We start from the raw sequence: 23,233 nt of genomic DNA on the forward strand, positions 1-23,233 counted from the left end.
AGCCCAGAGCAGTCGGCTTCCCTTTACAGCCAGGAGCCCAGCCAAGTCACAAGGCTCAGGAAAAGAGCAGAGTGTTGAATTGCAAATCCTCTCCCACCTGGGGAATGGCTAGCAAACAACCCGAGCCGTTTCTGGAAGATGCAGAGATTCCCAGCACTGGCCAGTCTTCCTGAGCTTAGTGGCACAGGGGTGGGAGCCATGACCCCTGCTGGCGGCCACTGGCTCCAGTCAGTTAGATGGACTAACTCCCCCCTCCCCACCCCTGGCACACAGCTCTAGAGGGCGGATGTGGGGGGCTGACAACAGCAGGTGTTGGAGAGACCACGTCCATCCAGTGCTGCCTGCAGGGCGGGAGGAGCCTGCTCACGTTCCCCTCCACCACCAGTTCCCACCCCCACCCCTGGGATCCTTTCTCTCTGTTCCTCCAGTCCCGTTCCTGCGAGCTGCCTGGGCACACCTCGGGGAGTCAGGAAGGCTGGGTTCCTGGAACCCTCCCCTAGAAGCCACTGCTGTCCCCTCTATCACACGCAGCAGCATCAGGCACAGCCTGTTTCGAATACTGCCCCCCACCCCACCGCCAGGCTAAGTACTCCAACTCCATTCTGGTATATATTGTCCACAGCCACCCTCTAGGCTTACAGACGCAACTTAGGAGCTTGAAGAATGACCTTGGGTCACGAAGCAGGAAGTGGCAAAGCAGGGCCAGGCTGACTTCAAATACGGTGCTGGAAATGTAGTTCGAATCCTACCAGGAGCCCTGGATTCGTGGTGATGGGCTGGGCTCACGGAGGCCCAGGGTGTAGAGGGACCTGCAGCAGGGTGTGAGGGCGAGCATAGAATGGGGGCAGTTCCGGGGCAAGGCTGGGAACAAAGGGCCCGCTGCTGGAGCAGGTGCAGGGGCTTTGACCTGGTTTGACAAGAACCTCGAGATCCCACCCAGAGGGAGAGGGTGGCCCCCGGACAGCACAGCAGGGCAAAGGAAGGGGCTTTAGAAGAGTGACAAGTCAGGCTCACCGACTCAACTCTTACCACAGAGGACTCCCCCATCCAAGCTCTGCTCTTCCTCTTGTCCCTGCAACGGGTGACAGGTGACCCTGACATTAAGGCCAACCACCTCCTGATTGAAAGATCAACCCTACTTCTGAAACTCCTCCCTGGCCAAGCCTTCTCCGACTCCACTCTTCACAGCTCTTTCTCCTTCCCTCCAGAGAGTACCCTGACCCACACGGAGTCCAGCGGGGCTGCTAGGGAGAGTGAAGTTTCGAACACAGGAAAGCTGTGTCCTATCTAATGCAAGGGGGTTTCTGTAAAGGGTTCTGTAAAGGGGAACGTGTAAAGGGTTCTGGGGGCAGTGGCTTCCCCCAGGTGCTGCATCTGGGAAGGAGCAGGGAGGGGCTTGATCCCAGGCCTCCGCAACCAGGTCACCACGGTCCTGGCCACCCCGGTGTCCCTGGCTCTGCTCACCCGGAGAAGTACAGAGAGCGCACAGCCTCAGAGCCGGGTGGCCTCCCCGCCCCCACCATCTCCCATAGTCTGAACGCCTGAGTGTTATTAACTATAAGGGAGAAAATAACACTTTGAGACACTTCTACTGAGCTGGGTCACCACCACTCTTACTATTTTTAATTCATCCCGTCAAGATATTTTAAGAACCTCATGACCAACGAGTGATAAGATCGTGAGTAATTATACCTGGCCTTGTCTAGCGTTTAGCCAGAAATCTGACGGAGGTACAGGGCTGCACAGACCGATGTTACTCTGAACATGGAGGCCGGCGCCACGGCATCGATTAGGAGGACGCAGCCCCGTGGACGCTCCGGGAGGAACGAGCCAGGGCAGGGTCCCCGGAGCTCGGAGCCCAGGCGGCTCACGCCCTGGCTGCTGGCAGCGGCCGGAGATCGGCAGACACGCGTCTCGCTGCAATGTCAGGCCGCTGAGAGCCAGCACTTGCTTGGCCGGTCTGCCCAGAAGTGGGGACGTGAGCGCAGACGGGGCGCCCAGAAGCAGTGGGTGACGCGTAGACCTCACAACCTGAGTCCCACAGACCTGGGCTCCGGCTCTGACCCTCCCCTTAGCAGCAATTCTGACTCAGTCTCCAAGAGCCTTTGTTTCCTTATCTGGGAAACACAAGGATAAAAATAGAGTTGTTGTGGGGACACTTGAGGCTGTGTGTGGAGAGTCCTTGACTCAATGCCTACCTCGCATGGGTTAGACTCTCAAAAAGAAGTAGCAACTATTAATCCTCACGATAACTTCGACGTAGGCATTAATAGCTCCATTTTACAGATGAAGAAACTGAGCCTGTGTTTATTGGGGGCTTCCGTCAGCTGCCGACTCTCCATCATTTCCTGCCCTACAGCTCCTGAGACTCCATCAGTGCCCCAAGGGGCTGTGGCCAGGACCAAGCTGAATTTCCCCTGAGACACCTCCCCCCGGCTGTGTGCCCCCCAGCTGTGAAGAATCCCCCAGGCTGCCAGGCCAGAGGCTGAGAGGCACCTGCTAAGCCCCCAAGAACACTGGATTTTTCCATTCCCATTTCCCCTAAACGCCTTTCCCCTCCTCTCTTCCTTTTCAAATTTGTCCACTTTCTGGGCCCATGTCAGACCTCCTTCCTCCATGGAGACTTCCCAGATCTGTCCACCCCATAATAAGTCTTCCATCCTTTGACGTTTGAGGGAAAGGATGAGGTCGAAACAGACATGTCTGAGTCCCTTCCATGTGCCTAGTATTTGCTCACACACGCCATCTCTAATCGTCAAGGTTTGCTTTTTCCCAGAGAAGGAGACAGGCTCAGGGAGGCTCACCTGGCCAGGAAGAAGTGGAGAGACTCCTCCTCACCCAGCACATCAAGTGTGCCAGGGAGGGAGCTTACCTGCGGGTCCAGGTCGCCCCTTGGCCAGGCCTTACTGCTCTTTGGCTCCAACGGTACTTCACACAGTGGCCAGGACCCAGCATGGGAAAAAGTCACATCAGGTGGGGTTTTTTCATTAATAAACTTAATTTTTCTTGAGTAGGTTAGGTTGATCTGCAAATTCGATCTGAAAACACAGAGAGTTCTCATGTACTGTGGTCCCATACATGCACACCTTCCCCACTATCATCATCCCGGCCCCTGCTTAGTACACTTGTTACAACTGACGAGCCTACACTGACATCATTATCACCCAGAGTCCGTGGTCGACATTAGGGCTCATTACTGGTGTGGTACAGTCTCTGATTTCGACAAACACATACTACCATGGATCTAGCTTTTTAGTATCTGCCCTAAAAATCCTCTGTGTCCCACCTACTCATCCCTCCTGCCCTCCATGTCTTTTCCTGGCCTGAGAGCTCATTTCTTTTTAGTGCTGACTGCTATTCCATTATCTGGATGGACCTCAGCTGGTTCATCTATTCACCTATGGAAGAATATCTGGGTTGTTTCCAGGTTTTGGCAATTATGAATACAGCTGCTACAAACATCTGTACGCATATAAGGTTTGTGTTTGGGCGTAAGTTTCCAACTCTTTCGGATGAAGACCAAGGAGCGCAATTTCTGGATTGTATGGGAAGCGTATGTTTAGTTTTATAAGAAACCACCAAATTGTCTTCCAAAGTGGCTGCACCGTTCTGCATTCCCACCAGCGGTGGAGTGAGCGTTCCTGCTGCCCCCCGTCCTCGCCAGCACTGGGCATTGTCAGTATTCCAGATTTTCGCCATTCTAACAGGTGTGTCGTGGCACCTCGTGGTTGTGTTAATTTGCATCTCCCTGATGCCTTATGATGGGGAGCATCTTTCATATGTTTACTTGCCACCTGTGTGTCTTCTTTGTTGAGGTGTCTGCGAAGGTCTTTGGCCCATTTTTTAATCCAGTTGTTGGTTTTCTTATAATTGAGCTTGAAGAATTCTGTATTTTGGATAAGAGTCCTTTATCATGAACATACACTAGATCCATCAAGGTCCCAGTAGAAAACAAACAGGACCCTTGGGCTGAGTCCTTAAGGAAGCCGAGACTGTTGACAAGATATGGGCAAAGTTGAGGAAGACCGCCAGGGGGCGGTGACAAGACCAATACCAGCCAGAGGAGGGGCCAAGGCCAGCCTGGGCTGGGGGAAAGGAGAGAGGCAGTGTGGCCGGAGCCCAGGTGTAGGAGGCAGGGCATCAACCACCAAAGGTGTCCACATCCTAATCCCCAAAACCTATGTCTATGTCACATCCTGGAGGTCACATTTCATGGCAAAGGGAAATTAAGGCTGCAGTGGAATTAAGGTTGCTGGTTGGCTGGGCTTAAAATGGGGAGACTGTTCCAGATTATCTCCAAACAATCACCTGAGTAGTCGCCCCAGACACTCCTCCTGCTTTGCCGCTGCAGAGCTCAGCACACCTGTCACCACTGCTTGTCACCGCAGTCTCTGCCCTTGCTGTGTATATCAGGTGGGCCCGATGTAATCACAGGGTCTTTAAACGAAGAAGGGGGAGGCAGGAGAGAAGCAGAAATGGCAGCATGGGAGCAATGTGGCACGACCTTGCTGACTTTAAGGAGGAGGAGACCACAAGGCAATGGCACTGGCAGCCTGCAGCAACCGGAAGGCAAGGACACGGGTTCTCCGCTAGGGCTTCCGGAAGGAGCACACCCTGCCAACACCGTGATGGGAGGCCCGCCAGACCTGGGCTTCTGATCTACTGAACTGTAAGGTAATTACTCTGCACTGTCTGCAGCCATCCCATTTGCTGTCACTTATTACAGCAGACGTCGAAGGCTAGGACATGAAGGAGCTGGAGGAGACCCCTGCAGGAGCTTTGGTGGAGGGTGCCAAGTGTGGGGGCCCATCAGCAGTAATCCAGCGGGGAGGAAGTGAAAGGAACAATACCTTCAACTCTCTCCTCCCACTTTCTCATTGTCCACCATGGACTGAACCCACGTGGAAGACAGAGAACTCAGGGCAGAGCAGAGAAGAATGAAGAACGAGTATGGAAATGCATAATGAAGGGAAGATATGTGTGTGTGTATGCGCACACACGCACACACACACATGCCTGCCTATCTCTCTCTCACACATACACATGCTCTGTGGTTGTTGTGAAGGTAAACTCTATTTTCTGAGTCAGAAAATCCTACCATGGCTCAATCCTGGAGTAAGGGAAACAGGAATTAACTCTTTTTTTCAAGGTTCAAGTAGCAAATAATCTCTCCAGGTCATCGGTTGGCATCAGGATCCGAAGCTGCGTAGGGACTGGAAGCTGTGTTAGTACAACAAAGTACTACGACCTCAGAGGCCCCAACGACAGAAATTCAGTTGCTCACAGATCTGCAAGGGGCTGCAAGTCCAAGGTTAAGGTGCCAGCTGATTTGGCTACTGCTGAGAACTCTTCCTGGCAGGCAAACAGTTTCCTTCTCACCGTGTCTTCAGATAGCAGAAAGAGAGGGAGCTCTCTGCTACCTCCACTTGTAAGGACACTAATCCTAAGGGATCAGGGCCGTACCCTTCTGACCTCATTTAACCCTAATTACTTCCTTACTCCTAATACAGTCATACTAGGTTGTAGGCTTCAGCATATGAATTGGGGGAAGAGGGACACAAAGCTGTCCATAGCAGATGCCCTTTTGATTGCGTCTTGCAAGTAATCAGCCAAGAAGGTCAGGAATCTGGGCACACAAAGCAAGCAAAGGGTCCTGGCCTCAGTGACCCTCTGGCCTGACCAGGAAGCCTCGTTAATACTTTACATGGTTCACCTGACAGCCCAAAGCTGCATCTCTCCATCTCTGGCATCCCTGGACTCAGAACTGCTGACCTTCTACTGCTGCTCACACCTGGTGGATCCCTCTAGCGCTGAGTGGTTCTGAGTTACCTGCTGCATAATTAGATGTGGAATCCTTTAGCCCCGTCTAGCATTCAACAGGAGAGCCAGGATTTTTATTCTAACATAGACAGTGGAGGACATCAGGGGTCAGAGTCTCCCAATACAGACTGAAACTAGTCTTAACACAAGGGATGTTTTGTTTTTATTCAGAGACAAAATTAGGTTCATATGGGTATGGAAGAGGCAAGCTATGGGCCCAGTGCATCCACACGTGGATACACTCTCTGAGAAGTATTTCAGGTTAGAAGGACCGCAAATGAGACTTACAAACAGAGGGCACGTCGGGCACTCTGCTGTGGTCTCCTGGGTGAAGACAGAAATTGTGAGCCCTCTGACATGGCCACAGGGGGAACCCACGGGGTGAATCAATGGTGCTGATTCTTCCTCACTGCCACATTAACCGCATTTTGTAGGCTGCCTCTGACCTGGCTGGAGAGGCTTATCCATTGAAGACACCAAGGAAACTCTCCTCTTTCTACATGACAGAGGATGCTTACCTAGAGCTGTCCTAAAAAGGTAATCATACCTCCTTCACCTCTTGGATACTCCCACCGGTGCCACAAGTGAAAAACCAGGAACCGCTGCCTTTGTCTTTGAGCTTCCTACCATGTAAAGGCTGAACTCTTGTAGTGACAGCCGGGGGACTCCAGTCCTGAAGACTCCTATCTGCTCAGTGCTCTAACTCACAGGAGTAAAGAGGCTGATGGCTTGCCAGGAACATAGAGCTGGTGAATGGCAGAGCCGAGACTCCTGTCCACCTCTCCTGATCCCAAGCCCACTGTCCTCTCCACCATTCCAGCCTCGACCTTGGGAGACTGAATACTTGGAGAAGTCTTCCAAAGGGAAGCAGGAACTTGCCTTTTTCCAAATTCTACAGGCCTTACTGAGCTACCCGAAACCCAGTAAAGAGTTAAAAATTTATTAATACAGGTTTTTTGCTTCAAAGAAATTTATCTAAAACTCATGTATGGACTCCTTGTTGTGGACTGAATCGTGTCCCCCAAAAATCCCTTTGTTGCAATCTTAGCCCACGATGTTACTGTAAGATTATATATCTGGCTGAAAGATTAAAGTATCAGTGGAGCATAGCAACTTTGCCGAAGACAAAGAATCAGGAGACCTGGGTTTGGCTGTAGTAAGGATCAGGGGTTCTAAGCGCAAGACAAGTAAAGGCCTTTTAACTCTAAAGTTCTGGCATTTACAAGGGTTAAGGAAAGGGACTAATGAAAGGTTTTAAAGCATGTTAACACACTTCTTTTCACTTCCTCACCCTGCTCCATGGGAATGACATCCTAAAAGCCTGGGAAAGCCTGATACCGTGAGGACGCTTGTATCAGAGACAAAGAAATCCCTGGAGGATGTTAGTGTGGTGTTGGAACAGCCCTTCAGCAAGAAGAGTCACAGCTGCCAAGTGCCAAAGTTCTGGCAAGCGTTTGACCAGCTGTCTCTGGGACTACACACACAGGAGCACAGCGCAAGCGGCCCAGGTGCATGGTACCCATGGGATGCCTATGTATACTGAAGGTTTGGAGCTTTCTCACAGATTGGCTCATTTAACCTTCACGGAGCCTCTGCAACGTAAATATTTTTTTAAATGCAGAAATGGGTTGAGAGGTTTAAAAAACTTGCTCAAGTTCACGCAGCTGGTAAGTCAGGCCCAACCCCTCTGTATCACCTTCCACCCAGCACCCAGTGCTTCCGTGGGTTGAACTGAACGGAGAAATGTAAAGGCAGCCAACAGGCTTACATTCGCTGGCTGGTCCCGCCCCGGCGTTTGCTCAGGGGCATCCTTCGGGGGGCGGGTCCTCCCATTCTGGAGGTTCGTGGAGAGGAGGAGGCGCTCGCTCTCCTCTCCGGGCAGCTCGCCCAGTCTCCGCGCAGTGAGAGGGAGGGAGCGCCGGCCGCGGGAGCGGGATGGAGAGCAGCAGCCCGCGGCCCCCGAGGCCCACTCCGGGCCCTGTGCTGAGCCTGGACGCCCGCCTGGGCGTGGACACGCGCCTCTGGGCCAAGGTGCTGTTCACCGCTCTCTACTCGCTGATCTTCGCTCTGGGCACGGCGGGCAATGCGCTGTCCGTGCACGTGGTGCTGAAGGGGCGCGCCGGGCCCCCGGGGCGCCTGCGCTACCACGTGCTCAGCCTGGCGCTCTCCGGGCTGCTGCTGCTGCTGGTCAGCGTGCCCATGGAGCTCTACAACTTCGTGTGGTTCCACTACCCCTGGGTGTTCGGCGACCTGGGCTGCCGCGCTTACTACTTCGTGCGCGAGCTGTGCGCCTACACCACGGTGCTCAGCGTAGCCAGCCTGAGCGCGGAGCGCTGCCTGGCCGTGTGCCAGCCCCTGCGCGCCCGCCGCCTGCTGTCGCCGCGCCGGACCCGCCGCCTGCTGTCGCTCGTGTGGGCCGCCTCGCTCGGCCTCGCCCTGCCCATGGCAATCATCATGGGGCAGAAGTACGAGCTGGAGACGGCTGGCGGGGAGCCGGAGCCCGCCTCGCGAGTGTGCACCGTGCTGGTGAGCCGCGCCACGCTCCAGGTCTTCATTCAGGTAAGGGGGAGGGAGGCTAAAGGGCCTGTGTTTTCACTTCGAATACTCGCGACCGCCCTTTCCCCGGGAAATTTGGGTCTCACTGCCCCATTTTACAGAGGACCTGGGTAGAGGCTTGGCAAAGATGAGGCATTAAGAGAAGCCCACATTTGAATTCAAAACTAATTCTGGAAGTCTGCGTTCTTCGCAATGTTGCAAGAGTGATGACCAAACATCACTGGGCATAAGAACTGTGGGAGAGGGGGAGCTGTAGAAATACAGATTTCATAACCCACTCCAGCCTTCTACATTTTTATCACCAAAACTAACCATCTTCAGCCTCACTGCAGAATATCCAGTTTAATGGGATTTTGTGGAGATATAAAAGAGAGGCCTGAATATTTAATATTAATGAAGGATTTCAGAAGAAATACATGTATTAGTTGTAGCCTTAACAAGAATTTGGAAAAATTTAAGTTAAACCTGATTAGAAAACCTTCCGCCTGGCTTCAGAAGTTGCTTACTATGGTCACTATAGGGAATTACTCAGAAGTGACAAGGTAGGATCCCTAATTTTTAAAAATCCACTTTCTATATCAGACATGTTTGTGGATTGTCAAATTCCTTGCCCAAATCTGGACCTGATGATAAAGAAGACAAAAACAAAAGCAAAAACACACCAGCAAGCAGAACAGTAATGATACTAATGAAACTGGTCATGCAGGGCTCCAGAGAGCAGTCAGAAGGAGTGGCCCCATTGACAATAGTGACAATAGTGGGAGCTGCTCTTCCTACCACATCAGGCCGACTAGTCATGACCTGAGACCTCATCGGTCCAGTCCACACGTTGCCTTCCACCACGACGATCCAAGCACATCACAGCTGCAGAGCCACATATCTAGAGCACCCATCGAGTCCCAGCAGGTTCTGAGCTGCAGCAGAACGACCTAGCTGAATAGTCAGAGCACCGCAGCTCCTGCCTTAGGTCTGTGTAGCTCCCTTCTGCACCCTGGTATGGCCATGGCAATGAACCAGCAACCACAGGCTCAAAAGGCTTGGTAGCCAAGTTCCACCAGTTTTCACCGACTAGAGTGGAAGCTTCCAGGCTGCACCTGTTATGGAGTGGAGTTTTGGGGGGGAGGGGAGAGCCAAGCAAGGTTTGTGCTGTGAATATGCTGCTTGCATAGTTTACTTTATGTGGTGCAAACTGACCGATGCGATAGAAACTGAAATGAGCCAGGGGGGAGCTTGCGACATTATGTGTAGTCAATTCCCTCACGGTAAGAGCTTTTTTCGAAAAATGGTATATTAAAAAATGCTTAACTTGAGACATACAGTCCATGTTAACAAAATAACCAAACTCAAATTAGGATTATTTCGGTCCACCTTCTTTTTCAGTGTCTTATCGCTCACTGTCCATATTTATCAGTGTTTTTTGACTACAAAAAATTGCTCATAGTTTTTGAAAATACAAAAAACTGTATTGTATTTCAAAGTGCCCAAAAATTACTAGCTTATGAATATACATTTACCTTCGATTTCTGTCTTGACTGGTATTAAAGTTACAATTTGATAATGAGTATGTTGTTGCTGATAAAACCCTGCCTGGTTCTGCAACAAAGTAAAATGACTGTCACTTAGTGATTTATTTTTGTCTTGGTGCCGCTGATTTGTCAGCATGCATTAAGAAAAAAGCATGAGTGATAGCTCCTTAAAAAGGTACAGCACCCAACCCAGATATTTTGTACTGATTTTAAAGTGCTATTAAAATGTTCAGTTCAGGGACGCCTGAATCGCTCAATTGGTTTAGCATCTGCCTTTGGCTCAGGTCATGAGCCCGGGTCCTGGGATTGAGCCCCACATCGTTGTCGGGCTCCCTGCTCAGGAGGGAGTCTGTTTCTCCCTCCCCCTCCCCCTGTTCCTTCTCTCTCGCTTGTTTACTCTTTCTCTCTTTCACAAATAAACAAATAAAATATTTTAAAAAAACAAAAAAAAGTAAAAGAATAAAACGTTCAGTTTAGGGGCACCTGGGTGACTCGGTCGATTAAGTGTCGGACTCTTGATTTCGGCTCAGGTTGTGATGCTGGGGTCCTGGGATCAAGCCTCGTGGTGGGGCCCTATACTCAGCACAAAATCTGCTTGAGGATTCTCTCTCTCCCTCTCCCTCTGCCCCTCCCCCTCCTCCCCCCAAACAAATAAATCTTAAAAAAAATAAAAAATAAAAACTTAAAATGTTCAGTTTAAAACAAAATGTTCATACAGAATCAATAAGGAAAAACCCTATAACACATATACTCTGAATTTTTTAAAGATTTACTTATCTATTTATTTGAGAGAGAGAGAGAGAGCAGGAGCAGGGGGAGGAGCAGAGGGGGAAGATCTCAAGCAGACTCTGCACCAAGTCTGACGCGGGGCCCAATCCCACGACCCCAAAATCGTGAACTGAGCTGAAACCGAGAGTTGGACACTCAACTGACCGAGCCACCCAGGCGCCCCATATACCTTGAACTTTAAAATCTAAACATTTAAAAAACAAGGTCTTATATAATAGGCTTGTTTCTCATCAGTCAAAAACCATCAACTAATAATTACAAGGCTTGACACATAAAATAGCTGTTCCCTTACCACCGCTTCACACTTTGATTTATATTCTCTTGTTGAGGGGCAGCTACTGTCCACCCTTAGCTCTTGCTGCTCTTTGCCTACATATTTCTAAAGAACATGCCTGCTTGATTTCGCAGTTTTGATATTTTACGCAGTGTCTTCTAACTGGAGAGAAAGAGCAGTCTGCTCTCTCGCACTGCATGCCTACCCTCCTCGTCCTGCGTCCACACACGTCTCACCACTCCTCCAGCGCAATTACGGCAGGGTATGATAATCTTACGCTCAGTACTTACATACTGTGACTATGCTAAGCGTTCTTCACGGATGAACCACATCATATATTTTTATTATATTTCCTTTCCAGTGTTAACTTTACTTCCTTGCCATCAATAATGGTCTTTTTTTTTTTCAATTTGCTTAGTTTCCTGTGATCTATTTCTCATGCATGTTTTACTCCTCTACTAGAAGTATAAATACTATTTCAGTATGTCCAGACCCATTCGGTCAACTCTCAGTTGCTCCTCCAGTCGCCCCTGGAGCCCCCCTCTCTCCTGCTCCAATCTAACTGGGTGTGTAGCGACATCTTCCATCACTCTGCTCTTCTGCTTCATACCCTATTTTTGGATCCCGGGTCTCTCTTTATTGGTTTACAACCTTATTTTGATGGAACATATGCCCTCATAACCTCCTGTGACCTGAGAAAAGGTCCACAGAAGGTTAAAAAAAAAAGTGTGATTTTACATGTCTAAAAATGTTCCAGACTATGGAACGTAAGATGGCCGGGCACAGAATTCCTCACAAGTTGTAAAGCATCACTCCACTGTTTTCCAGCTTCCACTGTTGCCTTAAAGAAGTCCAGCGCCATTCTGGTTCCCATTCTTTGTATGTGCCCTGTCTTCTCCCTCTGGAAGCTTTCAAGGACTTCTTTCCCCACATCGTGCTAAAAGTCTTAAGAACGTGCCTTGATGTGGGCTTATTTTCATCCATGGTTCTGAGCCTCCAGGCAGCCTTTCAATCTGGAAGCTTATATCCCTCACTCTTGGAAAAACTTTCTTCAATGTGGTTTATTTTAAAAAATTATTTCCTCCCCTCTCTTTTCTCTATTTGCTTTCTAGAACCCACTATTACTCAGACAATGAGTGTCCTCAACTAATCCCAAATGTTCTTGTTGTCTCTCCTTTTTTTATTGCTCTCTTCCATCTTTCTGAGAAGCTTCTCAACCTTATCTTGTAACCCTGCTGTCATCCCCCCCCCCCCCCACTGCTGCAGATTCCTGGGCCCTGGGCACAGCCTGATGACCAGAGCATCACAGAGCCTTGGTGCCACCACCATAAGAAATGGAATTACCTTTACAGGTGAATGTGCTGGTATCCTTCGTGCTCCCCTTGGCATTAACTGCCTTCCTGAACGGGGTCACTGTGAGCCACCTGGTGGCCCTCTGCTCCCAGGTGCCGTCCACTTCTGCCCCAGGCAGCCCCACCCCCAGCCACGTGGAGCTAACGAGTGAAGAGAGGAGGACAGTCCCCCATGGGGGCCAGGCCAGCCTGGTGAGACACAAGGACTCCAGCCGGCTCCGCGGTCTCCAGCACAGCGTCCAGGTTCTCAGTTAAGTACTCAGTAACACTGCCCTGAGCAGAAGAGTTAGGGCTCCAGTGAGGAGGGAGGAATCAGGAGATGCTAAGGAAGAGCTTTTTAATAGATTGGATCTGGGGGTGATGGAAAAATCAACAGACTATCTGGCTTACGACTTGAGTGCTAGATGGATGGTGGACCATCAGTCGATCAGGAAGAGGAACAGAAAAGGCTTTATGAGGCAGAGGACATTTAAGTTCAGTTGTCTCTACAATTAGACAATCAGGTGGGAGTATCTAGCCCTGATTTGAGAGTATATTCTGGTGGTCAGGAGGAGGTTATAGAGGTTGTAGAAGTTTCTAGAAGGATGTCAGTGTACAGGTGGGGTTTAAAGTGGGTATTCACCCAGACACCAGGGTAACATCAGGTTTGGCTACAGATCCAGATCAAATGTGTCAGATAGCCTCAAAGTTCCCTTCCAACCCCTGGATCTGGGAACAAGTTCCAGGGAAATGCTGTGGTCAGCTTGGCATCTTCCTCCCTGGAGATTGCATAACTGGGAATGTCTGCTCTCTGTTGCTCTCTCCCTCCCCACCTGTTCTGCAGGAGCTATTGTGGCTGTGTATGTCGTCTGCTGGATGCCGTATCACGTCCGCAGGCTCATGTACTGCTACGTTTCCGATGACGGGTGGACTGGGTAGGTGCAGTGGAGGGACCCAAGCACATAGGGAAGGACCACTGGGCCGGGCTTGGAACGGTCTATGCTCTCCACAGGGATTCCCAATTGTTGGGTCTTTTGTAACTCCGGCTTCCATTCCAGCTGGTCCTGCCCAGTCTGTGCACTCAAACTCTCTGAGCTGAGCGTGGGGAACAGGGCATTTTCTACCAACTTCCCTGAACTACTAAGGTCATGTGAGTGAGAGATCTCAGTGGTGACCAGGGCTATGGGCATCCTGACCACAGGATGGAGAGGTCCACGGGTGGGGGGAGAGCAGGGGGAGGGCCTTGCTATTGCAAGGAGAGGGGAGGAAGCCTCAGAGGCTCACTGAGTCCATGAGCTAACAAGAGTCCCCTGGATAGAGACCAGACCATGTGTGCCTTTTGGGACACAACTGGAAAAGAGAAAATCTCCTGTCTTCTTTGGGAAATCACTATGCCCCTGATCCTAAGTGGAAGGCAAACATCCAAGAGAAGAGAGATCCACGCAGCCTCCAAGGAAATGGCTGTGTCAACAGATGCCTCATCCTCAAGAGCTATCAGCACCCCCTACACACAAATGCACATGCAGAGCCCTCCCCACAGCTGAGAATCCTTGTGGCGAGGAGCATGGCTTCTCAGAAGGACGTTCACTTCTCAGTGAAGCCACATCTCCTGGACCACACCCAACAGCACGAGGCTCCCAGCATCTCAGCGGGCTAGGCAATGGCCCCTGTCCATCAGCAGGTGCACCTTTCACTGTGCAGGGGACCGAGAACTGCACGGGAAACAGGGACTCAGAGGCTGGGTGCAGTGCACCCGCCAAGGGCAGCTGGTGTTGATGGACCATTTATCGAATTCGCACCACGCTTCCCAATAGCAGAAAAGAGGCCTTCCTCACCTGGCCCTCTGGAGGAGAGACGCTTTCTCCAGAAGAAAGGGCTGGATGCTGTGAGGTGGTGCAGGTCCTCTAACACACCTCCCGGGTTTCTCTTCCAGGACACTCTACAATTTCTATCACTACTTCTACCTGGTGACAAACACGCTTTTCTACGTCAGTTCAGCGGTGACCCCTGTCCTGTACAACGTTGTGTCCTCCTCCTTCAGAAAACTCTTCCTGAAAGCCCTGGGCTCCCTGTGTCGAGAGCACCACCGCATGGAGCCATGATCCCCGGAAGCCCTGGAGCCCCACCCGAATGGACCCAACTTGGGGCTCTGGGGAATCCCCCAGACACGCCTACCTGGATGAAACAGAAGAATGAACGAAGCAGACACTGACTGCTCGGTCACCCAGCGTTCAGACAAGCGATGTTATCACAAGTAACTCAAGCTCTGCAGTCAAATGTGCTCACCTGGACCCCCGGCCCCGCCACTTACCAGCTGTGCATCTGCAGACGAGTCACTTACATGCTGAGCCTCGGTCTTCCCATCTGTGTGATGGAGATGAACAGGACCCAGCTCTTAGAGTTGTTTGAAGATTAAAGTGCTTAGCACAGTGCCTAGTGCGTAATAAATAATAAATGTTGGCTGCCATATTTTTGTCATTGTTGTTACTGTTCTTATTTTTGCTGTTTTTCACTCTCCTGGATGTTCACCACATTCTCCTGTAGCTTATGCTCATCGGTTGTGGGCTCAGATGTCCTAAGAATTTCCACAAATGATAAAGGACAGTAATCCAGAAGCTTACTGGATTGTCACGTCACATGAGCTGTAGTAACCTCCTCCAGTCTCGCCCAGTAGGACTCCGTGAGTGTGGGAGGCCCCGGGGGCACCCACTCCCCTCCCCTGGCCTCTGGTTAGTGTGACTGCCTGACGCCAGGCATCTGAGGCCACCCAGGGGAAGACAGATGTGTGACCGACCTGGAAGCGGCAGGGTGCCACTTCTATTTATTTTGGGGATCCTGGGAATATGTTCATGACCACTGCCATCTTCTACATGGGAAAACAAAAGCAAAGCTAAGGAAGGTTCTTCTCCCACAACTTAGTAACTCAGGGACCAAAGCCCAGGCTTGGGAGTGAGCAGCGAGACTCACCAGTGCATCCTGCTATTTCCCAAGAGTCTGATGGCCAAAGAGCAACAAAAATGAAAGGCTCAACACGAAGGAACTGAGTGAATCACGATGATCCACTCAGTCCACTCAAATCCTATTTGTTAGGCTACCATTAAATAATAAGTATGAATCTTATTTAGCAACATAAACATATTGTGGTTGTACTATTTAAAAAGAACACGATAAAAAATTACATGATGAGATTATGCAAAAATCATTCAGATGCAGAGAAAAGGTCTAGAAGGAAGCCCTTAGTGAAAATGGTGGGTTTAGTGAGGAGGCATGAGTGGACCCGAGGACAGGGGTGGTTTCTGTTCTCTTCATGCCAAGATCTGAGCCTAATGATCCCTGGCACGCAGCAGACACTCAGATGTCTGGTGAAGAGCAGGGAAACCTCTGTTTCCTTCTAATTTGTTGGTAAGATATTATTTGTATGATATCTAAATAACAAATTTCAAATAGAAATTAAGTTCCCCCTATTGTCCCATGGGCAGCACCAGCAGTGGCTACAGAACCCAGAGCATGGGATGGATCCTCCCTCTGTCACTTATTAGCTGTGTGACTTAAGTTCCTTTACCTGCTTGGACCTCATGTCTCATCTGTAAAACAGACATCGTAACAATTATCCCCTGGGTTTTAAGAATGAAATGGCATCATAAATATGAAAAAATGCTTGAAAGTGTAGTATCTAGCACCTGATCAGTGGTAGCTGTCATTACTATAAAGGAAGCTCCTGGTTACCAATTGCAAATTATCTTTCTAATTCTGTATTTAAACAACTTAAGCTCTATTTTTGTGGTTGGCTAGACCGTCAGCTTGTCTGGCTAAGATCAAGACACCCCAAAAGTGTTCATCAGCCTCAGTCTTACAGCCATGACTTCATTGGTGCCAGAACTTTACAAAGCTTCCACCAAACCTTGAAAGATGAAGGATACATTGCCCACCTGTGTTTCCTAGGGCCGCCGCCATAACAAAGCACGGCAAAGTATGTGGCTTCAAACCAGAAATCTAGTCACTCACAGATCTTGAAGCTACAGGTTCGAAATCAAGGTGTCAGCAGGGCCATGCTCCCCAAAGGCTTGAGGAAAGAATCCTTCCTTGCCTCTTCCAGCTTCTTCTGGTTGTTCCCAGCAATCCTTGGCTTGGAGGTTCATCATTCCGATCTCTGTCTTGATGGTCACATGGCAGCCTTCCCCTACTACTCACTCTCTTCTTAAGACACCAGCCATACTGGATTAGAAGCCCACTTTATTCCAGCATGACCTCATCTCAACTAATTACATGAGCAACAACCTTATTTCCAAATAAGATCACATTCTTAAGTATTGGGGGTTAGGACCTGGATATATTTTCAGGGATGTGATTCAACCCAAAACAGCAACCAAACCCACCCATCTTAGTAGGGTGGATTGCCACCCTTGGGAAAGATCCTTTTATAGAGCAAGAACCAGAGTTAGAGTGGCCAGAGATCCCAAGAGAGAAAAATTAGTGCTCGTCAGAGTTAAAGAAAGAAAGGCAAAGGGAAACTGGGACAGTATATTCAGTGAATGACAAATGTAGTCATGGATTCTTGTTTCTTCTCTAGACATGAAGGGCTTGAAAACTCTGCACTGGCTTTCCAACTGTTTTGCTAATTAAAATGCTAATTCCTTGAGCTGGGCAGTCTGCCTAAGTAGACTAAAAAAGAAATGAAAGCCGTCGACGTTGGACGTGCCCTTGGTTCATAGTCTTCCCTTAAAGAGCTGTCTGCAGACTCTGAAGCCAGATCTGGAAGGTTTAATGCAAATCTTGTGATTAAAAGGGTTTCTAAACATTAATGCTGAATTGTCCAGACTCAGGATGATACATAATGTAATATATTGGCTATATGCTCGCATCCAGCACTACCTTTCACAGGCGACCCAACACCTCTCCCAATGAAAGAATTTTGGATCCATACTTTTATCGTACAGTGAGCCTTTGGAGCCAACAGTGCCTTCTAATATGCGACATTTGGTGGAAGTGAATTACTCTAGATGGAAAGCAGCTGTGATGTTAGTGTTACTATGCTTACACCCACTGGCATGAATCTGTTTTTGTTCTGTCACTTGATAACTGTGTGATCTTAGACAAGTCATTCAACCTTGGTGAGCCATAGATTTTTTATTTGTAAGACAGTCCCAATGGTATCTACTTTAGAGTGTTGTTGAGTTGATTAAGTAACAAACAATCAGTCACCTAGTTAAATGCCTGGCATATAGTAGGTGCTCAAAAATGTTGGCTACCAACTGTTGCTCATTTCACAGCTAACACATTCTCCAGGGGGCCAGGTGACCTGGCAAAGGAATCAAGGCATTAAACCAAGTCTCTGAGTTTCAAATTCCCTGCCCTCTCTGCTGTAACACCTGCCAGGAGAACTCTGACATCCACGTGAATGTTGCTCTGTAGTTCTCAAATTGCTGTAAGAATTCAGGAGAAAGAGCAACAGTCCGTGTATTTATTATTCTCATCTGGTTTGAGGGTGATTTCTATTTCTGGGCTTGCAGAAGTACAGATTTCTGTATATTCCAACACTCTGGAACAGTTTTAATTTTATTATTGCAAAATACACCTAAAATTTACCATTAGTGTCATTTACATGTAATTACGTGTAATGCAACCATCACCTCTGTCTAGTTCCAGAACATTTCCTGGAATTACTATTTCACAAGAATTCTCTCCTCTTTGGAGGTCAATGACTTTAGATCAAAGATGTTACTGTGTTGGTTGACTCTCATTTCTACTGGTCTTCTGTCTGTATTTCTGGAGAGATGTACTAGTCTCCAGTCATGGTTATGCAACTATCCCACTATTACCCTACTTTTTTCCTGTTCTGGCTTTCTAGACTTCACATCAGTGCTGGCATATCTACAAAGGTTTGTGACCATTATCATCCCTTTGGATTTAACTTTGAACTTTAAAGTATCTCTTCATCCATTTAATTTTCTAAAATTTTGAAGCCCATTCCATTAGCTTTCTTAACCCAGTCTGAGAGCCTCAATCTGCTGTTAGGTGAATTTAATCCATTTATGTTTATTGTGATGAGGGAAATGTTTGGTTGTGCTTCTGCCATCTACTTTATTTACCAAGCTTCTCCTCTCCTCCCTCCCCAGCCTGTTCTTCCCTTATACCACATAAACTGGGTTTTTCTGGTGCTGCTTTCCCTTTACTATTTTTAGATATTGGACATCCTGTTTTGTTTCTTTCAGCAATTATTGTTTTTTTAACATATTTAAATGTTCCTCTTCTGCTAACATGTTAGTCACTTCCACCCCATTAAATCAAGAATTTTAGCTCAATTTCACTCCTTATTTTGTCAGTTCCTCCATCACCAGCCACCCCCACCCCCAGCTCCCATGTTGGAAGTACCTAAGACAGAAAAGAGCATCAGTAGGCACAAATGCTACCATTTGCTGGGCATATTCAAGTCCTCAAGGACACAGCAGTGAACATGTCTTATGAAGCTCCTACATTCGTGGGGAAAGACAAAGAAAACACTAAACAAAATGTATTCTATTGGGGATGACCTCATTGAGGAGGGGACCTTTGAGGGATCCGAGCGATGTAAAGGAGAGAAGCGTTCTGGGCAGAGGAAGCAAAGGTCTGAGGTGGGTTCTTGCCTGGGAGTGGCCAAGGTGGGCCAGGAGGGCCAGATGGCTGACATGCGGTGAGCAAGGGGAACAGCCAAGCGTTAGCACAGACCACCAGCATTCCCGTTGGCTGCCTTCTCAGAGACACCACCCCTGGCCCCCAGCTGCACCTTCGGGCTACTTTACTCTTGAGCTTGCCAGGCTATTTCATCTGCCTTCCTGAAGTTTTAGTTTTGATTTCCAAGATCTGTAATCCATCCTTTTGTTCTGGATACCATATAAGCTCACTGTGTTCTGATTTTAATCGCACTTGTTTTATGGGATTCTGTTTGCTTTATTGACTCTTGATTGAGGTTATCACCCTTCACTATACGTTTGCTTTTTTTAGGAGTCTTGTCTGTTGATTTCCATACTAGGGAGTTCCTGTTTGCTTATTTTGTTTACTGTAAACTGCCCCCACGGGACTGTGGGGGACAGGAGAGGGGTGTGCCAATAGCTTGTCTTCACAAAAGTCTGGACCCCCATGCCCCCCTCCTCGAGGCTCCACAGGCTGCTATAGCCATAGCAACAGCCACCTGCTTAGCCCAGGTTGGTGGCATCTGCCAGTGTTGCAGAAGAGCTGGAAGGAATCGAACAGCACAGCTGTCCCAAACTATAATCACCCTGACAAGTGCCCCAGGCCCCTTCCAGCTTCCTTAGCCACTTTGAGGCACACAACACCCCTGACCCCATCTTCCTGAGCGAGTTTCTCTGCATGGTCCAAGCTGCGCTTTCCTTCATTTCTGTTCTTCTCTACACCTAATTCTGTCTGCTTTTCTCTTTCAGGAGTTCCTCCACATATATGCTTCTTTTTATGGATTTACTATTTCCTTTCCAAAACTGTCTTTTCTGAGATTTTAAGCAGGGAGCCCCTGGAGATCCCTGGCCACACTATTTCCTCTCAAAATAATGTGATTAATACTCACCAAAGAAACCATAAGCGCACTCTCTGTTTTATTTATAAGGCTGGAACAAACAAGAATATTTTGGATTTTTTTTCAAGTTTAAATTAACTAATAAAATGGGAAGAATAGCATAGAAGCTGCTATTTACAAAAGACAAATACAACAAAAGAAGGTAAGTTTTTATTCCAAGACAGGAATAATGGCATATACAAAGTGATCGTTTCATAAACATCAAACTAATCTTTTATACTCGTGGGCTTTTTTCTTCTTAGGGGGGAAAAAAAGATTAACTCTTTGGCATCATCTTTTAAAATGATTTCTTCTTGGACTGTTATCCGTTAGAGTGCTTATGTCTGAGATGGACATGTTGGAATGCATTCTGATGGTTCATTTCTGAATATCTTTAAACTCTTCCTTCATGTAGGGACACTCCCAAAGCACTGTGGTGCGGGGCAAGACACACTCTGGTCCAGGATGCAGGAGTCTACTTGCCCATCCTTCTGCTTCTCTCCTGCACTGTGACCTTAGAGAGGTATATACTCTCTGCATCTGAACCTTCTCGTCCAAGTGGAGAATAATTGTACCCACGCCAGCTGCTGGAAGACAGTAAGCAGGATCCTAACTGTAAAAGCACCTGGTCCAATGCCTGGCCTGCGGGTGGCACTCCAACACGCTGGCTTGATATACATTCCGGCAGACAAATGGACCGGTGAGCATCATGGAACATTCCTGCTGTCTTCTCTGCTCTGCCCCTTCCACTCTGATCAGGGCCAAGCACTCATAAGAGCAAACAAGCTATTTAAGGAACCAAAAACTGAGCGTCAATAAATTAGACAAAAGGTTAGTTCTCACCAACTATTTTCTATGTCATTTTGGTTGTGTTTGTTGTTTCAAAGCAAGCAATTTGGTCCTCTTTCCTTTGTAAGGCAAAGTCTGTCTCTTCAGGTCAACCTCAGTGACCCTAATTTCCTTCCCGAAACCCTTTTTGTTTTAAAGAAAACTTTTTTCACTTTTGCCCTTTCTAAGAGGCAGGGTATTGACCCTATGCTATTTTATTTTAATAGAATCATATGTGCTCTGACGTAAAACCATTTGCTTTACTTTATTAGAGTTGATGCCTTTGGGCTAGCTTCTAGAAGAGCAAACTTGTAGGCAATTACATAATTCTTAGGAAACGACCTTAGTTTCTTCTTGTCTCCAGCCTTTGTAGTTAAAATGTTCTCCTGGAATATTGCTTTGTACTAGGTGATAAGGAAACCCATATAGCCAAAATCCTATCCTTCGCCCAAAACACTGGCACCTCTACGAGAAAATTCAAGAGCGATCCTTTAGCACTAAGAGAAAAGTCAAGTTTGTCCATGGAAGACATGACAGCAGGCAACAGTTTGTTCTTCGTGAAACAGGTTTCAACGGAGCCCAGGGCCACGTGGTCCGGCCCAGAACCCGGGAGGCATGGATTTGTATTCCTGTTCGCCACCGATTCCTCCTCGGTGCTCTCACTAAGACTCCGTGCACGTCCGGGCCCGGGGTTCCCAGCACGCAGCACAAGGGGGCGGCACACCGGTCCCGCGGCCGTTCCAGTTCAAGCATGCAGGGATCCCAGATTTGGCCTCAAGCCCATGAGGTTCTGAAGGCTCCACTCTTGCAGAAAACCTGCGACTGTCACCCTCAGATGTGCCGTCCCGTCAGAAAGAAGAGCGGCCGGTCTTCCTTGGCGTTGGCGGTCTGGAATTCGTCCCGCAGCCGGAACTGCCACTCGTCTTCCAGCTCGAGGCGGACCACCGTCTGTCGCAGGGAGTTCCGGTCCTGACAGATGACGCACAGAGTGGCACCTGCAGGCACGGGCAACGGCAGAGGCGTTGAAGAGAACAGGTGAGTTTATCCAAATGCAAGCAACCGCCTGCATTCTACTTGCAATAAAGAAAGAGGATGCTGTTGGGGAGGGAAGAGCCAGACCTCCAGGTGGCCTCCTGCAGCTTTTGGAATCCCTCATAATCTTAGCAGGACACACAATGCAATTGTTAGTTGGCAGGTCTGGCAGGTGAGACAACAGGGAGGCCAAAAGAAAGGTCCAGAAAAAAGTGGGGGAAAGGTAGGGGAGAGAAGTGGAAGCAGACACATGGGTCTGATCGCAAACCAAGTGTTCCCAGCTCCAGCCCCGTGTGAACTGCCCTGTGTCAGTCCGCCTCCCAGAGGGACCCCCCCCCTTCTCATCCCATGCAAGCCACCTGCATCCAGGCCCAACGCGGCACCCCCACTCCCCGCCCAGCCTTGGGAATTCTCCCTCCTCTCCACTCCTTGCATCGTCAATCCATCACTCTGGCTTGTTCATTCATCCTGTTGGTCTGTCTCCCTCCAACCCTCATGTTCTATCCTCCTGTTACACATAATGTTTCCCGAAGGCAAAGCCTGTATTAGAAGCCTCTTACTACTTCCCAGACCGTACAGAGCGTTGGTGCTCAGGAAACACCTGCTGGAGAAGGTCAGAGCCAAGTCGCCCGAGGTTAAGTGAAGATCGGTGAGGGATCCCAGCTGGCTGGAAACCGTTTTTTTACGTCCTATAGGATGAATGTCTGTCACTCGTAACCACTCTAGCATGACAACAACTACAGAAGGAGGAAGGTCAGAGTAAAAGGCAAAGAGCAGGCAGTACCCCCGAGACGAGGAGGAAGAGCTCAGGGACCAGGAGGAAGGAACGTCTGAGGGAACTGGGTGCTGATGTGAAGAATTTGGGCTGAAAAGGAACACAGAAGTTGAAACTATTTCTTTGCCTAAAAGAAAGGGGATGTGTCTCGTCTCTACCCAGACAGGTACAAGGGCAAGAAAGCCACCCTGGGATCACATCCCAGCCTTCTTGTACTTTTCTGGATAATCGGGGCAGTCATATTTCCTTTCTGAGCCTCAGGTGACCCACTGGCAAATAAGGACGAGGACCAGAAGTCACCTCTTCAGATGCACGGGGTAATGAAAGGCGTTCAAATCAAGGGCCAAGATAAAAAGTATGAGCAGTTACCTTTCAGAAAATGAAACTTTTTCAAGAAGCTAGCTCCCACAAAAGAATCACAGAGGTACAGAAGGAGTCCGCTAAACAGGAAGTCAGAGCAGCTGATGTTTCGGGAGTGGGGCCTGGAGCTCACATAGCACACAGAAATCTGAAAAAGAGGAAGTCCAAGAGAAACCATCGTTTTCCCTGCAATCCTCAACCACACGATGCTAAGGTTTTGCATCTAACGACGACTAACTGCGTGGTCAAGCTCAAGGCTGTTGGGGGCAGGGCAGGGGGTGGGGGCAGAGACGGTATTTAGTGTTATTTCCAAATCTAAATCCTAGAAATCAATTCCAGGACACTTCTCCTGATGTATCTACTCATTAATTCCCCTGAACATCAGAAGTGTTTTGG

The 23,233-nt window shown here is 48.8% G+C and overlaps 2 protein-coding genes across 4 annotated transcripts in view; one reads left to right on the forward strand and one right to left on the reverse strand.

Annotated features, from left to right (window-relative positions):
- Nucleotides 1-7,727: 7,727 nt before the first annotated feature.
- NTSR2 (neurotensin receptor 2) lies at nucleotides 7,728-14,763 on the forward strand. Of its 3 annotated transcripts, none has more exons than XM_026519065.4 (4): nucleotides 7,728-8,379; nucleotides 12,318-12,567; nucleotides 13,141-13,231; nucleotides 14,230-14,763. In XM_026519065.4, exons 1-4 carry the CDS (start codon nucleotides 7,756-7,758, stop codon nucleotides 14,396-14,398), a joined length of 1,134 nt encoding a protein of 377 aa, XP_026374850.1. In that variant the 5' UTR covers nucleotides 7,728-7,755; the 3' UTR covers nucleotides 14,399-14,763. The 3 variants fall into 3 exon arrangements, with proteins under 3 accessions (XP_026374850.1, XP_057165194.1, XP_057165193.1); XM_057309211.1 differs by having other exon boundaries at nucleotides 12,411-12,567; XM_057309210.1 differs by lacking the exon at nucleotides 14,230-14,763 and adding an exon at nucleotides 13,355-13,493.
- A 5,228-nt stretch (nucleotides 14,764-19,991) lies between these two features.
- GREB1 (growth regulating estrogen receptor binding 1) overlaps nucleotides 19,992-23,233 on the reverse strand; it is a 127,214-nt gene continuing 123,972 nt past the window's right edge. Inside the window, exons 32-33 of the mRNA XM_026519051.4 lie at nucleotides 22,847-22,985; nucleotides 19,992-21,665 (exon numbers count right to left, since the gene is read on the reverse strand). Of these exons, the coding sequence (XP_026374836.2) occupies nucleotides 21,502-21,665; nucleotides 22,847-22,985 (303 nt within the window). The 3' untranslated portion in view covers nucleotides 19,992-21,501. The remainder of the gene's footprint in view (nucleotides 21,666-22,846; nucleotides 22,986-23,233) is intronic.

The sequence above is a fragment of the Ursus arctos genome, unplaced genomic scaffold, assembly GCF_023065955.2.
Source record: "Ursus arctos isolate Adak ecotype North America unplaced genomic scaffold, UrsArc2.0 scaffold_8, whole genome shotgun sequence".
NCBI lineage: Eukaryota > Metazoa > Chordata > Mammalia > Carnivora > Ursidae > Ursus > Ursus arctos.